Source organism: Pezoporus occidentalis, unplaced genomic scaffold (genome assembly GCF_034315485.1).
Source record: "Pezoporus occidentalis ecotype Australia unplaced genomic scaffold, CSIRO_AGI_Poc_V1 ctg280, whole genome shotgun sequence".
Classification (NCBI taxonomy): Eukaryota; Metazoa; Chordata; class Aves; order Psittaciformes; family Psittacidae; genus Pezoporus; species Pezoporus occidentalis.
The window spans coordinates 1,294,956-1,319,257 of record NW_026914719.1 but is presented as its reverse complement, the minus strand read 5'-3'; the positions used below and the strand labels follow the sequence as shown (position 1 = coordinate 1,319,257).

The following is a 24,302-nucleotide window of genomic DNA, read 5'->3' as shown; positions in this document are numbered from 1 at the left end:
TACTGGGAGGGCAGTCAAGATTGCATGTGCCTTTTCCTGAAGGCCATTAGAGCCTGAGACTGGAACTGGCAGGGCATATGGGGAGGGGTATGAAGGTGGAATTAAGTTTTGATGTTTGTCAGTCTCTTCTAAGGGGTGTTTGCAGTCATTGCAGAGTGGCCAGAGAAAGGGAGGAACAATACAGTAGTCAGTAGAGAAAAGCTTGGAGGTGACTGCACTATGTGTGGGGCACAGCCATGTAGGTATAACCTCTGCTAGACAAATACAGCTCAAGCCACACAACCTGTGCTGTCAGCTCTTCCCTTGGGAGCACAACCGGTGAATTCTAGAGGTGCCGGGGCATGGCAAGGGTGTCACTTGCCACCACCTCTTTACAGGTGTTGCCAGCCAGCTCTGTGAATGGGAAAGTTGGAAAATGAAGTCCCAAGAGAGGAATCAGAGCACGTTCCAGGGAATTTTAAAGTCTATGAAGAGATGAAACTGCTGCTCTTTACACACTGCGTGCATGGGTGAGGCATGCAATAGCATCGGAGAGATGCTCAGCTCTGCTTTGGTACCCATGCTTTGAAGATGTGTGTTGCTTGGTGAGCTGGTTTTGCCAGATACAAGTGGGGGATGAGGAGAGGAACATTTTGGTTTTGCTGTCCAGGGGCAGGAAAAACACATCTCAGCCAGCCTTATTCACACAGAAGTTGAAACCAATTATAGGGTCTTTCCATAGCCAGAAGAGAAAACCAGAGTCCTCCAGAGACTGATTCATGCCTGCAGACAGGGCTCTGAGATAACAGGGATGATTCACCCTTGAGATGCTGATAATTTTCCACTGCTGACTAGCTGGGATGAGTAATATCTAGACAGCTACGGTCAGAGGAGACAAATCCACCTGGTCTGCCCGAGGGAGGCGTGGGCACAGCATGAGCTTACCTGAAGGGAAGGAAGGTTGTGTAGTGAGGCCATGGAGAATGGATGACTCAGAAGAATCTGGTTTCCTTCCTGGTGGTATCTTAGGATCTTCCCCCATGAGGGAAGGATCTAGCACTCCAGTCATAGCAGAGGCATGAAGACACCAGCCTCCTGGTCCCAGCCACTGGACTTCCCAACTACAGAACAGGCTCAGGCTGCTCTGTTGCAATGCCAAATGCCAGCGTGACTGATCCCACTGCTGTTCTTTGAGGGCTGCAAAAGGGAGGCAGTGAAGCTGCTTGCTGGATCCTACCGAGAGCACAGTGACCAAGACCCTATAAAAGAGTGTGATGTCCTTCCTGCTGAGTGGATTTGCACAAGGATTACAGCACATGGTGCCAGTTCCTGCTTCCATAGAGCCGGTGAGGAATACTGACAGCAGCCAAACTTCAGCAAGGACTTGTTGCACCATGGGTACACCACTGCATGGAGGTTACCTGCAGTACATCCAGATGTATGGCTCTCCCGTCTGCAGTGCTCACTTGGATGTGGCCACTCCTAGACTTCCTTCTTTGAAAGAATTCCATTAAACACTTGAAATGCTAAAATGGAGACCAGGCTTCTAAAAAGAATGGGGACAAGACTCCAGTGACTTCGCTGTGCTCCTGTCCAGAGCTGGCTGCTGAGGAGAGGTTCCTGAGGGAAAACAGGCGATTTCAGATGTGGAGCAGGAAGGTTTTAAACAGCAAGTGTCCTCTGGAATGGAAGGAACTTTAGTGTTTATTCTGGGCTCTCTTTCCTGCCACAGACAGGCTTTCTGCTGCAAGGTGGTCTGTAACAGGTGGAATTGAAGGCTCTGTGCTCAGCAATGCTCATCACCAAGCAAGCACTTGGAGCTGCTTTGTTTCAGTCTATTTTCAGATAGGTAACGCCATTAAGAACTGCCTCTCTCCTCTTCCCTGCCCTTCTTTTCACTGTGCTCCAGAAAGACCCTGTAGCCAATCCATCGTGTTACAGGACTGAGGTGGTCTTGCCACAAGACAACTTCTATGCCAACAGATTGTAAGGCACTGAAATGTGACCTTGATTTCATAGATTTCTGTTTGGTTTGGATTTTTTTTCCTATGGCTTTTCTCTTCTAAACACCCAGTGCAAACAACACCTTTCTTAAACCTTACTGCATCACGTGTGATTGATAGAGAAGAATATTGCTGTTAACAGCAAACTGTCAAATCTCCAACAGATCAAAGAAGCGAAACCAGGAATGAAGACTGAGCTCTTCAGGCCATGCTGATTCCAAAGTGATATTTTTCTTCCTTCTGTCATAAGAATTTATATGCTTGTGAGGATCCGATCAGGTGGGAAGAGCTTCCCGCCTTTGTCTACATCAAAGTCCACATGTTCTCGAATCGCTATAATTCATCCTTTGCATTTTAATCTCTGGCCATATGTATAAAAATCATTACCTGCCTTGAGGAAGAGGGGATGAAGTAGTCTTTAGTGCATTTCCGTAAGAGTCCAAAAGGTTCCTGCTAAAGATGTCAGAGAAGTGGCAAGCCAATGGGTTGCAGGATCTGGATTATTTTAGCTAGAGGCAAGATGAACCTGTATGCAGGAAATGTACATCAGGTTGATTTAGCGTTAAGAGGTTATGAGTCAAGTAAACCTGGAGTGAAATCAGAATATAATGGGAAATATTCGTAGAAAACTTGAAAGTGCTTGCAATATTTATAAGAACAGTGTATATGAGGCTGGTTGTCCTCCAGGTTGAGTCCCATCAGCTTATGAAGACACCAAATCCTTCTTCAGGACAGATGCAAAGAGGACAGTCGCTGCTGTCATGCTTTCCCATCTGGAATGGGAAGGTGATGTTAGCAGGACCAGTGCTGATGGGACTGCGCTGTGGCTGACTTCTGCTGGGAACAGCAGGTTTGTGTCAGAGTGGCAGGTGAGTCCTGAAAACCTTTTGAATGGATGATGGATGTGGTGAACAAAGACTGTGAGGGAGAAAGGAGAACTGAAACGAGAGCAAGGCCAGGATCCCAGAGAATGGGACCTACTGGGTGTAGGTCCATCAGAGAACCCCAGGGTGGTTTGGGTTGGAAGGGACCTTCCAGTCCCAACCCCTGCCACGGGCAGGGACCCTTCCATAGAGCAGCTTGCTCCAAGCCCCTGTGTCCAACCTGGCCTTGAACACTGCCAGGGATGGGGCAGCCACAGCTTCTCTGGGCACCCTGTGCCAGTGCCTCAGCACCCTCACAGGGAAGGATTTTTTCCTAATATCTAATGAAAATCTCCCCTCTGTCAGCTTAAAGCCATTCCCTCTTGTCCCACTCATTCCTTTGTAAAATGTCCATCTCCAGATTTCTTGTATTGGAAGCTATTTAAACTGTTGAAGACTGTTATAACCTCTCCCTAGAGCCTTTTGCTCCCCAGGCATCACCACTGCAACCATATACAGATGGAACAGCAGCTGGATCAGCCATCACACTGTCTGAGGTGTGTCCTGAGGCCACCATACAGCCACCCATACTGGAAAAGTTCTGACACTCTTCTGGCTGGCACCAGTCCCCGTTCCCCTTCCAAACTGCTGTAGACAACACCCACCCTGATGAGCCAGATACACGTTTAGCACCTTCCCAAAACGCGAGAAACTCCAGAAAGAGCCAGCCACTCTCATCACTTTCCATAAGTATTTGAAGAAGAAAACCCAAGAGTTTATCTTGATCTCTTAATCCATCAGATTTCTTTTCTCTTTGCTTTCTCTGCAAGCCTGGTAATTATAATTTATAACACCTGCTCACTTTGAAATACCTTGGACTCCTTCTGCCTGGCAGAGGAACAGACACAGTGCCCATCTGCTCCAGGTAAGTGCTCACAAACCACAAAGTCGTTAATTAGACTGACACACGACTCTTCCAGAATACACATGGTGTGTTGTTACTGCGCCTATAAACCACCGGTAACCAGATACTCTGCCAGGGGATCACAACTGGATCAGAGCATTACGTAAAGTCTTGGCACCCTCAGCAGGGCTCAGAGCATTGCCATCAGGTGTGCATGTTCTCTCTAATCCTCCCCACCAGGTTTCCCAACATGCTTCCCAGATAAAGCAAGCCTGCTGGGAAGCAGCTCCCTCACGCTCGGTAGGAAGCTCAGGCTCCAGTGGTGTATTCTCTCCTTTTGAAATCTAAATTCCTCTTTGTGTTCATTTAGTGATCCCTGCCAAGGTCTCCTTCCTGACAACTCGGGCTCCAGGCAGTGATGCCTCCGCATCCTGTAGCTGACAGGGAGCAAGGCAGGTCTGATTCTGGCCCCACGGGCATGGCTGCAGCTTCAGAGGACCTGAGATGAGGGGTGTTTGTAAGGACAGGTATGTCTGATGTGGATGGGGGTATTTGGGTGGATTTGACACTTGCCTCCTCAGCCTGGCTGGCATCCATGGGGCAGAGTGAATCATGAGCACCTCTGGTCGGGAAGTGCTGAACCCATGTAAGTGGATGCCTCCCTCTGGAAGAGGAGGGGCCCAGAGCACATGAAGTCCTTGGTGAGTGATACTCGGTGATGAGCAGTCAGCCAACCTGGAGCAGCCAAGCTTTGGGTCAGCACGTGAAATGACAGGGAATGGGTGTCCTTGATTGGCACAGAGTTAAGTTGGTGAGTGAAGACCTCTGTCCAGTTTGCAGTCCTCCCAGCGCTTGTGTTAGCGTTTGCAGGAGGAAGCCCTGTTTGTGTGCTTGAAATAGTATTTGCCAAAACTCAGGACTGCATCTCAGCTAGAAAAGGTATGGGGCAATGGGAACGTCCTCTTGGAGAGCATCCATAGGGGAACACCCTGTCCCTCCAATCTCACCTAAGCTTGCCTAAATCAAAGCCAGTTTTCTTGGCATGCTGTCCTGTGAACAATTCTTCAGTACCTTCCATTACTTGGAGAGCCAGTATTTCCTCATCTAAGCGTTAGGTTTTTGCTGCATTTCAGCTCTAACTTGGTGCTGTGCAGTCAATAAATACCAACCTCTCCCTGTCCAACAGTGGTTAGAAGGCTCCCATTTTGTCCCACTTGTTTGGCTACCTCATCCTTGAATTGCCTGGTAAGTCCTATTGGTACCACTATGCTCAAAGCTATTGTTCTCTCCCTTAGTTGGCTGCTTCTGTCATAAACCTGAGGAAAGACGTGTATTGAGAAGCCTGTTTTTCCTCTCCTGTGCCAGCTTGTCCATAAGAGATACACACTTTCCCTTCAAATCCTGCCTGAATCCCAGGATGACGAATGGGGACATCAAATGCAAATATCTGAAAGAGCAAGAAAATAACCAGCGCACAATCCCTTTCTGTCTAGTACAGCTCTCTGTTCCACTCAGGCTGGCTCCCGTTTTCACCCCCCTTTTCAGCTCTCCTGCCTGCTTTGCACGTGTTGCCAACTTGCAGGGCAGAGAGTTAACATTCCGTGAGGTGCCACACAAGGATAGAAACTCATCAATGGTCATGATGCGCTATGAAGGCTCTTCCCCTTCTGAATGGAAAACAAATAGTCTGAGCAACGCGAGTACACTGGGTCTTAGGTAGTCTGACCTGTAATGCTTGGAAAACATGCTGTAGGTGACCTATAGGTGTTCCAGGCTGGCTACGCTTTTGGCAGTGAATACACAAGAGTCTCATAAACTTGTGGAAAATGACTCAGATGTTTGAAAAGGAGGGAAGAAAAAAAGTCTTTCTAACGCAGACCTACACCGGAGGCTCTTGGCCCGAGGTTAGCAACTACATTTGGAGAAGTCGTGGCAGCACCAATGAAAACCAGGCAGAGCATCTTAGCTCTGTATCTGCCTTCAGACATAGCAATGGTCCACCCTATGCAGCTACTGTTTGCAGTGGTTCAGCCCAATTCAGAATGCTCTTACAAGCTTTGGTGGTGTTGATTATACAAGCTGGGCACTTACCAAACAGCCCTTCCCTAAATTCAGGATCTGATTGCAAGTGTGCCCTGACTCAGGAAAACTGCAGCTACTTCAGAGATGTGTGATTTTTAGTGAATACAGTAGGACAAACCTGCTGTGGATATAGTTACTTTAAAGGAAAAGCATGGTTGCAGACTCAGCTTCTTCTCATGGCTAGAAGTGATTTAAAGCATTTCTACCCTGACATAGATACCCTCTATCTGGGTAAAACAGCTCACCTCGCACGTTGACAGATCAGAGCATCCTCTGTGCTCCCTGGCAGGTCCCTGCCCCACTGTGGTCCACAGCAGAGAGGACAGAGCCCTTTTTGGGTGGATATTTTCCAGCATTCCTTGAAATATGCATTGGCGCTGGTGGCCTTTTCATCACAGTGCACACATGGGGAGCTGTAATTTCAACATCCTTTACCAAGACAATGTTCCTTCCTTGAAAACTGCCCTCCTCTCCCTTCTAAGCTAAGTGACAGTAATCTTTGCTTTAATTGGAAAAGAAAAGGAAGAAGGGACAGAACAACCTTGACAAAGGAACTAATGACTCAAGTGCTGGGAAGCCCTGGGGCCCCCAAGGGACTGTGCAGCTCACAGCAGTGATTTTTAATGACTTACAGAGATTGGAGGTTTGGAAGATCTCTCAGTGCCTCTGCAGGGATGCAACTCATCTGATTGTTCTGCAGCATCCTAGAATTAGAAAAAAGAAAACTTTATGTGAAAGAAAAAAGCCAGAACCCTGACACAATACGAAGGATGTCACTGATTGTTTCTGAAGCTGTTCTGGACTCCTGTTGGAAAGCTGGAGGGGTTGGAAAGCACCCTGTTGGTCACTCAGGGCTCTTAAGCAAGCTTAAGGCTGCAGCCCTGGGATCCTGCAGGACAGGGGTACCAGGGGTGAGCTTGGTGGGGAAGGATGTGACCATAAGGGTTTTTTTCCGCTGCAGTTAGTCCAGAGTGCTTACTACCAGTGCTCCCAGCTGAGTTGTCCATATTAATACTTGTGTAAGAGAATAAACTCCCAGTGTGTGCCAGTGGTGGTTACCTCTGCAGGGTCAATGGAAACTGGCCTGTAGGCAGGATTTTTATCCGACTTGTGGGACAGCTGCAAACACAATGGGTGAGGAACCACTCCATAGCTCTTTGCTAAGGGGCTTTGGGGCACTAGCACAAGTTGAAGCAGTAACTGGAGCTGTTGTGGAAAAACCCAAACCAGCCCAGAAGCTTCAGAGGAGTGGGTGACTGGGGCTGTTGGGCTGAATGGGCAGGACCCAGGAGGACTTCTCAGGAATGGAAGTGAGCATAGGACATGGAGAAGGACCATGGGAAGCTCATCAAGGTGGACAACTTTATACAAAGACTAACACGACTTCAGGGGCTCTGAGTGCTGTATATGGGTTTCTCTGTGCAGCTGGGATGTGCTGGAGGGATAAGGCATCCTGGAGCCCAGTGCAGGAGTTCAACAATTGAGGTTTGTTAAAAATCAAGAAGATGCACAGCTGAACAGAGTGGGCTTTTAGGAAGTGCTGGTGGGGTTTTGGTGGGAAACACACTGGATCTCAGTGGCCCTATGAAATCTGAGCTCAGTGTTCAGAGCTGGTGAGTGGAAGTATCTGGAGACAATAAGCAAAACCCATTGTCGTTCTACTGCTGGATCCTGCCGCCTCCCATCTATTACAAGTCCCTTTTCCAACCAGTAACAGACTGAGAGACTTTCCAGACCACCAGCAGCATGGGCTGGTTCCCAAATGAAGCCAATTTGGCACAGACAAACAATGTGGAAAGCATGCTAAGGCACATGAAAAACAACGAGGTGCTTGGTGACAGCCAGCATGGCTTCACTAAAGGGAAATCCTGCCTGACCAATTTGGTGGCCTTCTGTGATGGGGCTACAGAACTGATGGACAGGGTAGAAGGGTTGATGTCATCATCTACCGGGACTCGTGCAAAGAGTTTGACGCTGTCATGCATGACATCCTTGCCTCTAAATGCAGAGACATGGATTTGATGGGTGAACCACTTGGATAAAGAATTGGCTGGATGGCTGCATGCAATGTCACTACATACACAGCTCTATGACCAGCCTGGCTGGTGCAGTTCCTCAATTCCTGAGTGCATTTTTCTGTCTTCAGGCAGCTGTATCAATGAGTAAAGTCCTATAGGACTGTGCTTGTTGATGAGCCACTGTCAAATGCAGGACCAGACCATCTGGACAAGCTAAGAACCTTGATTAAGAGTTCAACACTGTCCCACACAACGTCCTTGTCTCTAAATTGGAGAGACATCAATTTGATGGATGGATCACTTGGTGGATAAAGAACTGGCTGGATGGCTGCACGCGAAGAGTTGTCAATGGCTCAGTGTCAGGCTGGAGACCAGTAATGAGTGGTGTCCCTCAGGGATCGGTGTTGGGACCGCTCTTGTTCAACATCTTTGTCAGTGACATGGCTTCAGTGTGCGCTCGCAGCCCAGAAAGCCAGCCGTATCCTGGGCTGCATCAAAAGGAGCGTGACCAGCAGGTCCAAGGAGGTGATCCTGCCCCTCTGCTCTGCTCTTGTGAGACCTCACCTGGAGCATTGTGTGCAGTTTTGGTGTCCTCAACATAAAAAGGACATGGAACTGTTGGAACAAGTCCAGAGGAGGCCACGAGGATGATCAGGGGACTGGAGCACCTCCTGTATGAAGACAGGCTGAGAAAGTTGGGGCTGTTCAGCCTGGAGAAGAGAAGCTGTGTGGAGACCTCAGAACTGCTTCCAGTATCTGAAGGGGCCTATAAGGATGCTGGGGAGGGACTCTTCATTAGGGACTGTAGTGATAGGACAAGGGGTAACGGGTTCAAACTGAAACAGGGGAAGTTTAGATTGGATCTAAGGAAGAAGTTCTTTACTGTGAGGGTGGTGAGGCACTGGAATGGGTTGCCCAAAGAAGGTGTGAATGCTCCATCCCTGGCAGTGTTCAAGGCCAGATTGGACAGAGCCTTGGGTGCCATGGTTTAGTGTGAGGTGTCCCTGGCCATGGCAGGGGGTTGGAACTGGATCTTCAGGTCCTTTCCAACCCAAACTATTCTATGATTCTATGAATACAGTGAGCAAAGACCACTCAGGCCAGCAAGTGCTCAAAAGCAGGTCTGGATAGTGCACTGCCACCTTTGGTTGGCACTGTTGAGATGACCATACTGGAGCTTGCAGACACTTCCAGACATGGAAGTGCAACCTGCTACCCACAGCAGCCTGACTGGAACCAGCATAAATCACAGCTCCTCAGAGGTCATGTTTTATTTTCACAAGTAGGAGGATTGTTTGTTGGCAGAGACCATGCCTGAACGACCAGAAAAATGCTGGGATCGGGTCCCATCACACCAGCATCCTTGCACAAGACAGTCTTAGCAGACTTAGCAGCCCTCAGAAGTACAGGCCTGTGCATGATAAAGTGTCCCCATCTTGGGAGGCTGAAGTGACTCAGCCAGCACAGTCAAAGGGCTGTTATTGCTTGAGGCAACTGTGCCTGGAGCTTGTGCATGGGGATTAAAGACATTCCAACCTCTGCACGTTTCTCTTCCCTCCCCATGGGAGCGTCTCTTGGATATACCCCACCATTCCCTTTGTCTCAAAGTTATTTCTGTTCTGCACAGGTAGACATAAGGTCTCTCTGGAGGTTCCTGAAGTGTCCCAAGCCACCTGCAGACCTGCCATCCTGGGGCAACATGGCTTTTTTGGTGGTGTTTTGATGTATGCTCAACGAGCCAGGCTAGACAGTGCTTGCCCTGGACCACACGAGATGCTATGATTGCAGCTCAAGGTGGGAAGAGAAGGAGGGACCAGTGGGGGTGGCCACTGGGTAGAGTCCATCCAGTCGGGAAACGTGGCATGTGCAGAGCAAGGCCACCCTGCCAGGCTCACTCCATCCAACAGGAGTTGGATGGAGACCAGCCGTGGACAGCACTGGGACAGTGTGTGGATGGGAGCAGCTGCAGGCAGCACTGAGTCACCACGCTGGTGCTGGCAGGCTGTGGGCAGCGCTGGGTCTGGATGCTCCACAGGCTTATGGAGGGATGGAGCAGCAGCATGGGCTACCCCAGGTGGTTGCTGTGGATGCAGGGTCTGCGGCCAAAAGGATGCACCCAAGCATTTTGCCCTCCACGTTTTGGGGTGAGGCAGGCTCAGGTTGTGGTTGTACTTGGAGTCTTTCCCTGCGGAGTCTGGTGTGGAATTCCTTCTTGGCTAGTAGGTGCTGCTGCTGCTGCTGCTGCAGCATGTTCAGCCAGGAGAGTAAGAGGCCTGGCAGTCCTGCTTGTGCTGCAGAGCATTTGAAGAGGGATAGATGTTCAGGGGTGGGATGTGGCGTTAAGTTGTGGCAGCACAAGCTTAGCCACATTGCCAGCTGGGATGGATGCTTCCTGGCAGATGGAGCTCCATTCAGGGCACTTGGAGGTAAGGGGCATTCAGGCAACTCAAGAGGAGGTCTGGAAGGACAGGCGACTTTCCAGTTTTCCAGAGACTGGAGGCATATTCCAGCTGGAAAGCTCCAAGGCTGGAAGAGCATGGACTAAAGAGTTAATTTTGTAAGGGAAGGACCTTGTCAGAGCAGACAAACCAGCCGATGGCTCTGGTTTCTATTGATCTACTGAAGCACGGACCCAAGAGCATTAGCCTCTGTGGGGAAGGTGTGTGTTGGCCAGCACCCCTGGGAGAGGTGCCCTCCCAATGTCTTTTCACAAAGGAATGTTCCCATCGGCTGAGAAGACCTCAGAGCTGTCATTGCTGCCAGTCTGCACCCACTGAGGGGAGCTGAGGAGGCCACATCTCACCTCGCCTTCGGCTCAAGGCTCGGTGTATGAGGGTCTCGGCATAATCCCTGTGTCACCGCGCTTTGCCGGCGGTGGGGCAGCCCGGCTCCTCGCTTGCCCTCCTTCAAGTCTCCACACACCTGCCTCCCCGGGTGTACTCCTGCATGGTTTCTGCACAGGCCTATCTCCATGGCCACTTTCCAGGTGGTTTTTGTGCAGGGAAGCAGCTGGAGGAGGCAGAGCCAAGAATCTCGTCCTGCTTCCAGTAGCTCTGGGATTCACTGCGAGGGCAGGGAGAGGACCATCTGCACAGGCAGGTTTGTGGAGGAAATCCCAGGGTGTTTCCCATCCTTTCTAAAGCATAAACTAATTCTCTGGAAAGACCGGGAAAGCACCAGGCCCCCTGACAGCCCAAGATGAACGCGAGCGTTTACTCGTGGCCGTGCACATGACCGCAATTAGCACATTAATAGTGAGTTATTAAAATTGCTGCCATCCCCAACCTGTCTCCATGGGGGACACACCAGTCACCAGAGGTGAGATCTCTGGTACTGACGTGAGTCAGCTCCTGATTGCCTACAGGCTTCAGCTGGTCATGTTTGGGGCAGCTATTCCCAACTCCAGCCATGCCTGTGACTGTCAACCCTCAGGCAACCTCTGACAGAGCATCCACAGCTCTAGATGTAAACTGTCCCTGGTGCCACCTGCTCCAAAACCTGCCAGTCCTGTTTCAGATATGGAGCACATGTATTTCCTTCCTTATTGCAGCAGCTGCTTGTCCTTAAAGGCTTGTGTTTGTCCTCATTCACTTCTTGTTCAGGTTAAGTAACCTCAGTTCCCTCGTTATTCCTTTAGGTCATCACCAGACCCCTGATCCTTCTCACTGTTTTTGAATGAAGCACTTTGGTTTTCTTCACTGGGCTGCAGGAGCCAGTGTCATCCCTCCAGCACACCTCGGACACAAGAACAAACCCATGTGCAGGACCAGGAGCCCCAGAAGTTGTGCTGGTCCTCCTGTGAAGTTGTCCACTTGGATGCTTCCCCATTGCAGTGAGCACCTGTGGGATTGATGGGATTGACCACTGGGGCTTACACTGCCCCCTCACAAGTGTGGAGGACCAGGGATGATGACCATGGACCCACACAGTTCACACCTCTCCCACCTGCCCCACGACCTCCACTGGTGAAGCTCCTCTCAGAGGGATCCCAGCAGCTTTGCACCCAGTGGGAACTGGCTCAGTGCATCGGTGAGGAAGCTCGTGGTGCTCTGTGGTCCCTGCACTTGGCCTGTGTCCATGCAGAGCAGGTCACCAGGGAAGGTGAAGAGAGGTCTTGAGGACGGCAGGATGGTGGGAGCGGGGTACAACGTGATTAGAGGCAAATGAGGAGTTGATGGAGCGGAGATCTGAGGCTGCCAGTGTGTAAGGCCCAGAGTGCCCTCTGCATGCACCAAGACATGAGGCTATTTGTGCTGCCCATGGATCAGTTTTACACAGGAGATGCAGGAGGAGGGCATGGGCAGAGCCTCCTCCATCAATCACGCCCAGCCCTGCCTTGCCCCACTGGTGAGGAGTGGTGATGGGGGTGTCCTGAAGCATGAGGACACCGATTTCAGCTCTCACAAGACAGCCTTGAGCAAGCTTCTCCATCCAACCATTTCCCAGCTGGAAATGCTCTAAGCCTTCAAGTCTTTCTTTACAACAGGGTCACTGGTGAATGTGCTGTTGCACTGTGGTGGAGTACGTTGGGTGGCAGGACAGAGCAAGTGTGCTGCTCCCCTTTCTGCAAGCCGTGCTGCCTCCAGAAGGGAGGCACTGCTCTAGTACTCTGCATCAGGAGTTACCTGGGCCTGACACAAATAGGAATTGATCAAAAGCGGCTTTAAAAGCTCCTGCGTTCCTGAAGGAGAAAGTTCCTCTTGTTGAAATTGGGTGGGAGAGCTGCGGTTTTTCCTCAGTTCCTTTGATTTGTTGCCTAATGCAGGGGATGGATAAATCTCTAAGCCCTGAGATTTAGGGCAGGATTCATACTTTACATCTTCAGAAGACGTAGTAAACAGCCCTATGCTCTCTAATCCTGGAAGCAGGTTTGTACCTGCTCGCTCTGTATAAACTGGACCAGCTACAACAATTTCACATTGTGGCTGAGTTCAAAACATCCCCTTGGGGATGAAATGTTTATTGCAGGAGATTTTTAAGATGGTTCTTAAAGGGAGAAATGGATTCTCACCTCACTACCCTGCACAGACCCTGTGGGACTGTCATATGGATGCAAAACCACTGTGACTGCATGAGTGGTGAGACAACCTGGCCCATAGGAAAGTACCTGCTGGTAGCCCTTGTCGCTTAGACTTTCCCCATCCTATAGGCAGAGGGTGGGTGGCTTGCCCACAATGACAAGGAAGCTTTCATCTACCAAGGCTGGCGGCTACCAGGGGCTGGGGAGGTGGTGGCAATGGTGGCTCTGCAGAAGGGAGGGAGTTACTTACAGGATCTTGAGGCTGTAGAGGCCAGAGAAAGCTTCCCCTGGGATCCTGGAGATCTGGTTTCCAGAGAGGCGTCTGCAGTGGAGAGAAGAGCCAGCAACGTGTCAGCATCCTTGTAATGACAGTCCCTTGTCTGCAGAGGCTTAACGATTCATTCATCCTGCCACAGCTCCCGTGGCGAGGAGGCTGCAGCACCTGCAAGCTGAGCCATGGTCACACGCTTGGGGAGCCTTGGCCTTTCATTCCCTTACAGCTGGGGAACGGGCAAAGGAAATAATGGCTTGTTAGCCCTGCCAGACCTGAATCCAGCTTCCAGTGACAGCCCACGGCTCGAGTCATTCCCTGGATACCTGCAGAGGACCCCACTCCATCTTACAGCACAGGCTGTCTGTGAGAGGGACCTCTGCTCGAGGGCATGGACCAGCCTACAGACCCTGCTCTATGCCAGGCACCTGACAGTGAGGGTGGGACAGGGGAAGAACCGCTTTCTGCTCTCTCATGCATGCTCCTGAGAGGATGTCCCTAAATCATGGACCCTTTTCTGTGCCCTTTGTCCGCATGTGGCCTGTGTCCGCATCCTGCAGGTTCTCCTTTGTCCTGTCCATCAAAGCTCAATGCCACTTAATTTTCTTGTACTCCCTCATTCCCAGCTCTGCTTTGACCTGTGTAGTCACAGCTAAGGCCCAGTTCCTCCAGTACATGAGTTTGGTATCACTGCTGTGAGGGGAGACAGGGGAAGGGGCTGGAGATGGGGAGTACTGTGTAGTACCACAGTAGAGCCAGCTCATCTGTCCAAAGCCAGACAGTGGTTCTTGAACAAGTTACAGCTGCAGGTAACTGCAAAGGGAAGACAAGGATAGGGACAATGCAGCCGGGGAAGGCGGATGGATGAGGATGAATGTGAAGGGATGAGAAAGGAAGGTAAAGTGAAAAGCAGAATCACAAAGTGGAACCAACGGGGGGGGCAGAACACAGAGCAAGGGACAATGTTCAGAACTGGCTGAAAGAACTTGTCCACGGAAACCTGTGGGATTCACCATTGTACAGCATCACCCGATGAGAGCACCCAGGTGTTAGCAAGGCCCTGAGCAGGCTGGGGCATTAGCAAGGATTTGGAATTTTTACTGACATTGGAAACTGCATCACTGTTACCATCACTTTCACTGATGTCCATGGCTCGAGTCCAGGCTTGACCTAAGGAGAATCTTCTCCTCTTGTTTCTCCAGTGAGGAGACATGGACCAAGTCCTAGTGCCCACAGGTTAGAAATCATGAAAACAGGTTTAACAACCTATTAAGACCCCAAATTGCTACTGCATTTGTGTTTTACTATCTGAGCCTCAAGCGGTCAAACAAAGGTCAAGGTTGGACTTCTCCATGGTCACAGGTAAGAAACCTGTTGCCCACTTGACTTGCATCTCCCCGAAGGAGACAGTGAACATCATTTGTGACCAGACTCATCTTCAGCCAGTCCAAAGCAGGCCCGAGAGGTTGGGCACAGATGCTGGCAAGCTTTTTATATTCATTTAGCATTGACAAAGCTCGTTCCTTTTTACACCTTTTGCTTGTGAAGGAGGCAGGTGTCGAGGCTGAGCAGGGTCCCCCAGGCTGGATGCAATGAGGACATGGGGAGGATGCGGGCTGTTCTGGGAGCCGCACTGCCCGGTGGCAGAGCAGACGTGTGTGGGTGCCCGAGCCCTCTCCCTCCCTGTCTCTCCCCTCCAGAATCTAAGGAAAATTGCTCCCGTAATTAGGCCTCTGACAGCATAAACAGCACAGGGTCGTCCCTTTAATGTGTGTGAGCAGGTTGTAACCTGCCTCCCTGCAGTATGCGAGCTGCCTGGCAGGCTGGGCTATTTGTCACTTGGGGGCTGTGATTTGGGGTAATTGCTCCTTTTGATTGCTGATTTCCACATGGGAGGGAGTGCTGTCCGGAGGGCTGGGGTGCTCACCCAGAGGGGAGGTGCTCCAGTGCAGCATCCTCAGCCTGCTCCCAGCATCCATCCTACCAGGCTGTGCTTGCTCAGTGAGGGGCTGGCTGTCCTCACCTCCCTGCAGCTCCTACCTGCCCCCATGCCTTAGCTGGCAGCAGTCTACACGTATTCACTGTTAAATGTGCCTCTTGACTTGTTTCCTGGCAGCTCTGCACCTTTATGTTCACTTTCCTGGGTGTGTTTGTGCGTTTGATAAATGGATCTGGGACCTTCAGGATTAGCAGGAACGGAGTGTGGAGCTTGGGGAGCCCAGGCTGGGGCTCCTGGTCTCAGAACAGGGTGGCAGGAAGCCCCATGTGCTGGTGGGACGCATGCTGAACCAGCTTGTGGCATGTCAGCACCAAGGGCAAAACAGAACATGAGGGGAAAACCCCCGCTGTCAGTGGGAGATGCCCTAGTTTCAATGGGCACCATCTCTGAGTGAATTCAGAGGCACACAGCATCGCCGAGCCCCAGGAGTTAGGTCTCTTTTAGGACAGACAGATTCAGTCCAGCTGCATGTCCTGCTGTGAAATAGGGCTGGGAGAAAGGGAAAGCTCTGGACTTAAAGTGACCGACGGAAGAAGAAGGAGAGAAGGGGCAGGTGGAAGGGGAGGGTGGGAGCTGGCTCTGGCTGGCTTGCTCTGGAAAGCTCCTGTGTTCAGTGGATTTCAGATTCTGCTCTCCCCCCACCTTCCCCACTGCCGTGATTTCTGGGAAGGTTCCTCCAGGCTTTGATCTGCGTTCCCAATACACTCCAAGTTGGAACAAACTCATGGTTTACCACCTCATGGTTGCTGCAGTTCAGTTACCACAGGCTCCCACCCCCTCCTGTATCTTGGGCTTGTTGGTCATGCTACAACTTCCATGGCACACCCAAAGGCTGTTTGTTGGGCATGATCGCTCATGTCATGTGCTCAGGCAACACGATGATGCTCTTATCATTCACATTAGGAGGCAGGAACTTTGCCCATTGGCAGGACAGGACAAACATGTGTGTCCATATTCCAGTGGAATTTTCCCCGTGCCAGATCTTTATTGGGCATGTCAGCCTCCCCCTTTGATCTTCTGCTCCGGTTCATTTCTCAAGTACTAACGCTGTCAAGGCAGAATCTGTGCCCAGTTACTCCATGCTTCTGTCTAAACAGTGTCATCGTGCCAAGGCTGTGCCATCCCCTGGGCACACAGGGGACAAGGGCTCTGTGTTCTGCTTGAGCGTGTCCTTGTGCTGGTGCAAAAGAGGAATGAAGCTGATTTAAGTCATACAAGAAAACGTCGGATGTTTGAGGAAAAAGCCAGGCTTGAACTCTCCCTCCCCTTACAGGAATCTGCAGCTTGTCCTAGTCTGGTATCACCTGGAGGTGTCTCTAACGTGCTCCTCGCTTCCTTGCTCCATCCCTGAGGACAACACTACGCAGGCCTGTTTCTAATTCTGCTCCCTGTACCCCCATCAAATGCCTGTTCCAACTCGATAGATTGATGGCATTCGTTTCTTTTGTTTATGGTTCTCAAGCCAGTTTTCAACCCACATGAATGTTCGCATGCAAGCTAGTTTGGATTCATTTGCCAAGACACAGCTCCTTAATGAACAACCCAACGCAGGACACTGAATGCCTTCACTCCATTCCCTTATACTATAAATTGGCAAGTTTTTCAGGGGGTATTTGTTAGTTCCAAACCTTCAGAGCAGTTTTGACCCTTGGCTCTATTCTGTGTGCCCCTATTGGGATACCCCAGAATAGTTAGTATTTGGAAGGCAATTTTCAGGAAAACTGGGGCCAGCTACCCTCACTTGCAAGGATTTTTCAGTCGCTGCACATGAACCCCAGCCCAAATGGAGTAAAAAAAGAACTGAAATCTCTGCATTTTCACTACATTTTGAATCTGCAATAACTTGGCTCCATTTTTCAGTGTTCATGATGGAGAACCTCTTAGAAGCCCCTGTCTCCTGTCCCCACCTGCAGCTTAACCAAGGTCTGCCTCCATGCCTTGCCAGGGATGACCTTTGAAAGGCTTCCTTAGAGGAATTATCCTTGAACCCTCTCTGTGCTTTTGTCCACCCACTGAATCGATGACCAGTGCTGCCCCCTGCCAAAGATCGATGTCAAGCAGGGGGACAAAAGTCCTGGATGAAGCAGGGCTAGACCAAGTTGCATCCTGGGGCCTTCTCAGAAACAGGATGTAGGCAGCATCCTGTGGGAACCATGGAGTCCAAGCAAGCAGGGAGCTGCAGCTCCTCACCCACAGCCGTCTGGAAATGGAGAGCTGCGTCAGGAGATGCTGCCTCCAAATTTCAGCATGGCAAAGCAAGGTCATGGCTCTAAAAGCATTTGTCTCTTTACCATAGACCTCTCCAGGCTGCTGTGTCATGGAAACCAACCAAAGCTGCTCTGCTAGGAGTCCCCAGCTCCAGAGATGCTATTGCGCTGCTCCAGGGAAGGCTTTTTGCCATGGCGCTAGCACGCTTGAGCATTGCCTATGAATGTCAGCACCCTTTACACAGCAGAGCTATCACTGCTGAAGGAGTCGTGCCCCAAGGCCAGCATTACTGCCACGCTGCCTCTTTCAAGCACGAGATCTCCTTGGGGTGAGACCCTGTGCGGGACAATACCCCCAAAGGTGGATGCTTTGGGTGTTTAGGAGCTGATGTGGGTGGTGGTAGGTGCTCCGACACCAGGCACGGGAACACCACAGTGGTGCTGGTGCTCTGTGACCCGTGATGGCTCCACTGGTCCTTGCACCCGCATGGTAAGAGGCATGAGAAGGGGCTCCTTTCTTGGTGCAAGGGAGAAGAGGGCTGCTCTGTTCCCAGCACACATGCTTGCATTTTGCTTTGCTTTATGCCCTTTCTTCCCCTCCAGTCCCTTCGGTTGCAAGAGCTGCTGAGAAAGGGAACAGCCTGCAAGGGGAGGCCACGGTGTGGGTCCTGAGCCTGCTGTGCCTGCGCTGATGCAGAGGCACGGCACTCCCCGTGATGCTGAGTACCTCTGCCCTGGGGGCCTGAGAAGAGGCAGGTGAAAGAGCCAGTGGCTGGGAAGGGGTCTGATCTTGCCGCTGTGCCCTGAAGCAAGAGGTGAATGGCAATGAACACCTGCCTTTGGCTGCAGTTTCTCTTCTTGGCACCAAGTGCTCTTGTTTGGATTCAAAGCGAGGTAACAAAGCCCTTGCCGGCAAACACATTTCAACATGTTATTATTCCCAGGCTGGCTTTCAAGATCCTCTTTCTATTCCTTCTGTACTGATTGCTCTTGTTTCTCTTGGCTCCCAGCTCTGGCTTTTCAGGCTTCATTAACTGGAATTTATTAGCAACTTTAAACAATCTTCCTGCTGCCAAAAAGAGAGAAAGAAAGAGAAGAAGGGGGAAAAATAGAGAAAGAAACAAAGAGGAGACACACTAAACTCCGGCCTCCTCCCTGCCTGTGTGAGGCCCAGCTCTGAATGAACACCTCTGTCAATGGAAGTTTCCTTTGAAGAGCAGGACGGGTGAGTGCCTGGGCTGAGATTGCGTCTGCTTCCAGCACAGCCTCTCGTGTCTCCACTTTTTCCCTGCTGGAGCTGGAGGCTGGTGGTGACAGAGGAGAGCGCAGACTGATGGAGAACCATTGGAGAGGAGTCCATGGTGTCGTGGGATCTTCAAAGCCATCTGAGATTGGAGAATCTGGTCTCTTGGCACCCTCCAAGCACGAGTGCTAATTGCATCCGCAAGACCTTCCTAAGCAGCTTGCAGTAAAAACTAATGACTAACAGGTCCTGGCACACCTGAGAGGCCCATTCTCATTGCTGAATGGATGGGTAAATAGAGGCACTGGCAGGGAAAATCACTTCACCAGGACCACACATTGAGCAAGCAGCTTGAGCTGGAGCACTCCTCTTGCCCTCCTCTGTTGACTCTAATCCCTTGTGGGACATGGCTGTTTGGTCTCCTGAGGGGATCTGAGGCAATGCGGGAATGTCCTGTGGGACACAGCCCAGCTGGACATCATGGTGTGGCTTGGGTGATCCATTTGCTGCCCTCAAAACCCTCATGTGCCACCCTGCTCTCACTTGTTCCTTGCATGCCCGCACCCAGCAGACAATTAACACACTACGGGCTCAGGTGGATCCAGCATGCAGCTGGAAGGATGTGCAATGGGGCACATTTGGCCTCAGTGTCCATGGGACACGTGCATTATCTTTTTTGCAGCTTCCTTTCCTCTTTCCGTTATTCCTGTTCCTTGGTTGAACCCCAGCTCCATGCACAAGCTGAGCCTTCACCTAGCGGCTCTCTGAAGTTCATGAAGTTTCATCTCCATGGGGAGCCTGAGATGATGCTAAATCAGAGGCACAGAAAGAGGAGGCATCGTAAAAGGTGTGAAACACCAGCTCTCCTCCAAGCTGCTGTGACCCTGGGCTACTGGGACTAGATCTAACAAGAGAGGAGATTGGCAGAAGCAGAGCATGAGAGGGAAACTATGAGGAGCTTGTGGAGGAGGCAGAGGAACATGGACTTCCTCTGACTGTCAAAGAAGATGAGTTTTACAGACCACATTCACATGTGTTCAAGGCTGTCAGGAATTTCTAGGATGTTTCTGAGTGTTAGACCAAGGTAAAAATGTCCCAAAGACGTAAGAATTTCCAGAGGACCTGAAAAGAAAACTTAAAAATATGTGTTGAATTTGGCAAATATTTTTGGCTGAGGAACCTGTGATTTTTCTTTTTTTTTTCAGAAGGTTCAAGCATCTTTTTTAAGGCATCTTTGCAATAAACCAAGTATCATTTGGGATACCATTTACTTGTCAAGTTTGGCAGGTGGACAGGCAGGCCTTCCTCCTCCTTAGGAGGTACTAACACTGAGATACCTGGATTGCCCCTCATTGCTTAGCTTTCTGGTCTTCACTCACTTTGCATGCCTCAGCATGGGCAGCTCTTCCGTGGGGAAGCAGACAGAAGGCTTGGTCTCATGTGCTACATGTCACCCCAGTAGACTTAAGGAAATATGTTCTGCATAGATGAAATCTGCAGAGATTTGAGCTCTTAAACCTGAACAAACTTCTATTGAGGATGTGTAAACAGGCAGGATTTGCTTGCTTGATTCTTGTGCACATCCTGGCACAGAGTGTGATCCCATCCCGAATGTCATGGTCCTGATGTAATGTTTTGGGATGAAAGTCTGGTAAAGATAGAAGTGAAAAGAGCAGGGGAAATGCCAGGCATGTTGCATTACTGGTTGATGACAGCCCTATGAATAATGTACACAGTGTCCCTGTCTGGATGCTGTTGAAAGAATCACTTTAAATTCCTGATAGTGTATAAAAAGCCTTCCTTGCTTGGTTTCATATAAATTGCTTGATTTCCATAAATAGGATTACTGTCTTATTGATGTCAAATTCAAGCAGGAACTTGGCTATACATAGACATATAATGCTCCGTTTTCCATTTCTTTTCCTACCCATGGTATTTTTTCCTAGTCAAAATACCTTCGCTTTCCAAATGACGACTTGTGGCATTTTGAACCTCTAGTAAAATGTTCTCTAACAACTTCCAATTATTTTTCAGATTTTCCTGTTTAAAGTTTTTCTTTTCATCTGTTTCATTCCTAATTATTTTTGGCTGTGGGAAGCTGGCTCTTTTGGAGCCTATGAATATTTATTCATTGCTGGTTGAGACTGTTCTGTTTTGTACCTGACGTGTAATCAGGACACAGTTGCTAGCAGCAAGGCAAGAGTTAATTGTCTACGAAAGAGTATGGTCTCTTGTATGAAAAGCTGTACTACCCTCAGTGACTGCTTTGGGTGTCCACACTTCAATGCAGATACTGACAAAAAGCGGAAGAGAAAGGCTGCAAGGTGGATGTGAGGTCTTGAAAAAGCCACCTCTGGGCACAGCTTGAGCTCCAAAGCTAAAGAAGGGTAAAAGATTACTCCTGGTCAGTCTGTAAATGCCTAATGGGGAGGGGAGATTGCGTAGCTCAGGTCCTTACAGGTCTGGTGAATAGGAACGACAGACAGATGAAGAAGAGCTGCAAAACAAAACCCCATGGTATGGTTTGGTAATGATGAGATTTGAGCTGTTATGGGAATAACAACCAGTGGCATCTGGTCCAGCCTCGTTAGTCAAGACTGAATGCTCAGAGGAGTAAGCTTGTCTTTGCATCTGTGTGTCCACATAAGTACGTAGAGTCACCTGCAAACTCTTTCTAAATGCACAGATGGGACTTACTGCTCACAGCAGTGGTGCCTGGGCATGGCACATCACCATGCAGAGAAGAGGCCCATGTCAGCAAGGGGTTAGGCAGGTCACCGCAACCTGTCCATATCACTGCCATTGTGCTCTACTGCTGCATGCTGATGATTCAGGGACGCTCCACTGCAGAACATATGGCCAAGAAGATCTGGGAAGTGAAACTGCCTCCTTCCAAAGTGCTGCAAACACCTATTCTGTAGGAAATTCTGACATTCTGGAAAACACCATTTTTGTAATGTTTATGTAGTGTATGGCGGTGGCTGCAAGAAGTGACTTGGTGAAGTGTTTCATTTAGACGGGTTAAGCTGTAGTGTGTTATATATAGAGAGTAACTTCACAATACATAGATCAAATGCAGCATTAATATTAGTATTTCACTAAATGTGAAAAATGTGTTTTCAAGAAACTGTGTTTCTGAACAGAAGCTATTGCATTGAAAGGAGCAACAACTTGAGAATAACACCTGGAGGCATTTCTCATGGTCAAATTAAATAAGACCATACAGGAGCAATTTACCGAGGCAGAAATGGCCAACCTAAATATTCTCCCCCCCCCCCCCCCCCCCTTCCCATTTTTGGGGCTCCCAAGGGATTCCAGTGGTTTCTAAGTGTTTTTTCCCACTTTCAGACGTGGGGTCCCTCCTTCACCGACACAGCCACACGCCAGCGCGTGGGGACTGCGAGTGCTGTGTATGAGTGCGCCTGCTCAAGCTGCAGCACACACTGATGTCCAATGGAACATCTCAGCCTCTGGGGCAAACGTTTTTTACTTCAATTGCTCAGGCTTATTGCCATCCAAACAGCAATGTGCCCACGAGCTCTTGCGTCTGTGGATGGCAGGAGGCTGAGACTGGCCCCTGTATTCAGAAGGATGAATGAAGCTCCCTGTTTGCTGTCTCTGCTCTGGGGTACGCTGTTGATTATTGCATAATGGATTGGGTCCTGTTTCATTTTACCTCTTGGCACATTGACCATCTCAGCCTAAAGGTAATGACCGCAGGCAAAGCCCTAAGCTAGAGTAGCAAAACCCCCCCGTTCTGGTGTGCAGCCTTCCTCCATCTCATCCAGTAGCCACAGTGACAACACTTGGGGTCACTACCGAAGCCACAGGCACCCTCTCCGTGTCCCCTGGACCACCCCAACAGAGCTCTGCCTGCTGCGGCTGCTCCATACTTACAGCTCCTCCAGGAAGCGCAGGTGACGGAGAGTCCTGGGCTGCAGCTGGCTGATGTTGTTCATGCTCAGATCCCTAGTGGGGAGGAAAGACAGAAGTCTCTGGTCAGTCACAGAATACCCCCCAATGCCAGGCTCTGTGGCCCCTGCAAATGGGATTTCAGCATCAGTTTTATCACAGCTCAGGCTCTGACTGCAGAGGGGTGGAGAGCAGTAACCAGAGAGACCCTTGCTCTTCCAGGGTGCTCTGCCAGAGCTTCTCCAAGTTATGGAGCAAGTTACCACCTTTCTTAACACCACAAGCAGTATTAGTGGACACAGGTCACACCTAGGGAGGGTATAAAGCCTTCCTTTACAGCTTCTCTGGAGAGGTGCCCTGTAACAAAACCAAGTGGTTTCATGAGCCCTACTTGCAGCTACTCCTGCCAGAGATTGGTTTTGGGTTTCTTCTTTCTTTATAACTTTCTCCTTCCAGAGTTTGGGAAAATCCCCCAAAAGACCTTTCAGAACTCAAAATTCTTTTTGCAGAATGAATGCAGAAATAGTTATTTTCTGCAGTCTGTGTGCAATGAAACGTTCGGTAGCTGGATGATCCTGGGATACAAGAGAAGGGTTAACATAGCGTTTTGTGCTGCTTCTATTTTTATTTTTAAATCCCTAAGGGCAGTTGCTACTTAGCACCCATTAAAACATCTTCTTTCCTACATCAAAGTGTCTCCTGTTTATGCTGTAATGAATCAGTCTGAGGTTTTGACATGTTGTGAAACAATGCAAAAATAACGAAAAATAACGTAAAATGAAAGGCTACGGAACAAAACATGGATCTGAAACATCCAATCTCCTTGAAACTCCAAGGCATATTCCATACGTTGCCTTCTGCTCTAGGGAATACTCTTTGCTCACCACAGGAGATGCTTTTCAAACCTCATTAAACCGCATTTTGGATGCCCAGGCCTGATGGGGACCCCTTCACCCCTGGGTGGGCTGGGGTTGCAGGGATGCGCAGCCCCTCAGCATGAGTCCTACCCAGCAGCATGGCAGTATGTGGCTGGTGGTAATGGGGAGGTCAAAGATGTTTTGACCCCTTCTCTTTTCCCTCTTGATCCATACCCTAAAGAGGAACTAAACACATTGTTTTCTGAAGAAATCTTCCAAAAGGCAGAGGAGAAATACCATTATCCCATCACTCTGACAGCCTCACAGCTCCACCTCACATGGCTTTTCTTCACATCATAGAGTTATAGAATGGTTAGGGTTGGGAAATGCCCTGCTCCCTTCTCTCTCACCCTCTTGCACCCCTGGGGCTCCAGGCCATGGCCAGGTCTGAGGGAAGGGGCTCTCTTCCATCATCTCTTGGGGCAGTGAAGAAAAACCCAGCCCTGGTTTCCAAAGCTCTTGCACGAGTAACATTTTGGGTCATTTTATTTAAAACTCACTGACATTTCGGCTGCTTGGATGCTCTGGTGCTTTGCGGTCCTGCAGGACTCGAGTGCAACCTGTCCACACTCACTGAAACAGGACTGAGAAGGGGAGGCTCATAGTGCAAACCTCTGCTAGCTAAGGGACAGTGAGGCAAGTATGGTGCCATGTCCCCATGGTATCAGGACAACACGGAGGGGATGGTGCGAGGACAGATGGTGTGAAGTGATAGTGAGCTCCTCCAAGGGCTGGAAATCAACTCCCTGAGAGCAGTCCTGGGTGCAATGATTTTGCTGGCCACAAAAGGATGAGATGTTTCTCCACAGGTGAGACCTCACCTGGAGCATTGTGTGCAGTTCTGGTGTCCCCAACATAAAAAGGACATGGAACTGTTGGAACAA

At 49.9% G+C, this 24,302-nt stretch overlaps 1 protein-coding gene across 1 annotated transcript in view; it reads right to left on the bottom strand.

Annotated features, from left to right (window-relative positions):
* The window catches only part of LGR6 (leucine rich repeat containing G protein-coupled receptor 6), a 110,018-nt gene that overhangs the window by 45,631 nt on the left and 40,085 nt on the right, over positions 1 to 24,302 (bottom strand). The window contains exons 2-4 of the mRNA XM_062625708.1: positions 22,487 to 22,558; positions 13,120 to 13,191; positions 6,464 to 6,535 (exon numbers count right to left, since the gene is read on the bottom strand). Coding sequence (XP_062481692.1) covers positions 6,464 to 6,535; positions 13,120 to 13,191; positions 22,487 to 22,558 — 216 coding nt within the window. The remainder of the gene's footprint in view (positions 1 to 6,463; positions 6,536 to 13,119; positions 13,192 to 22,486; positions 22,559 to 24,302) is intronic.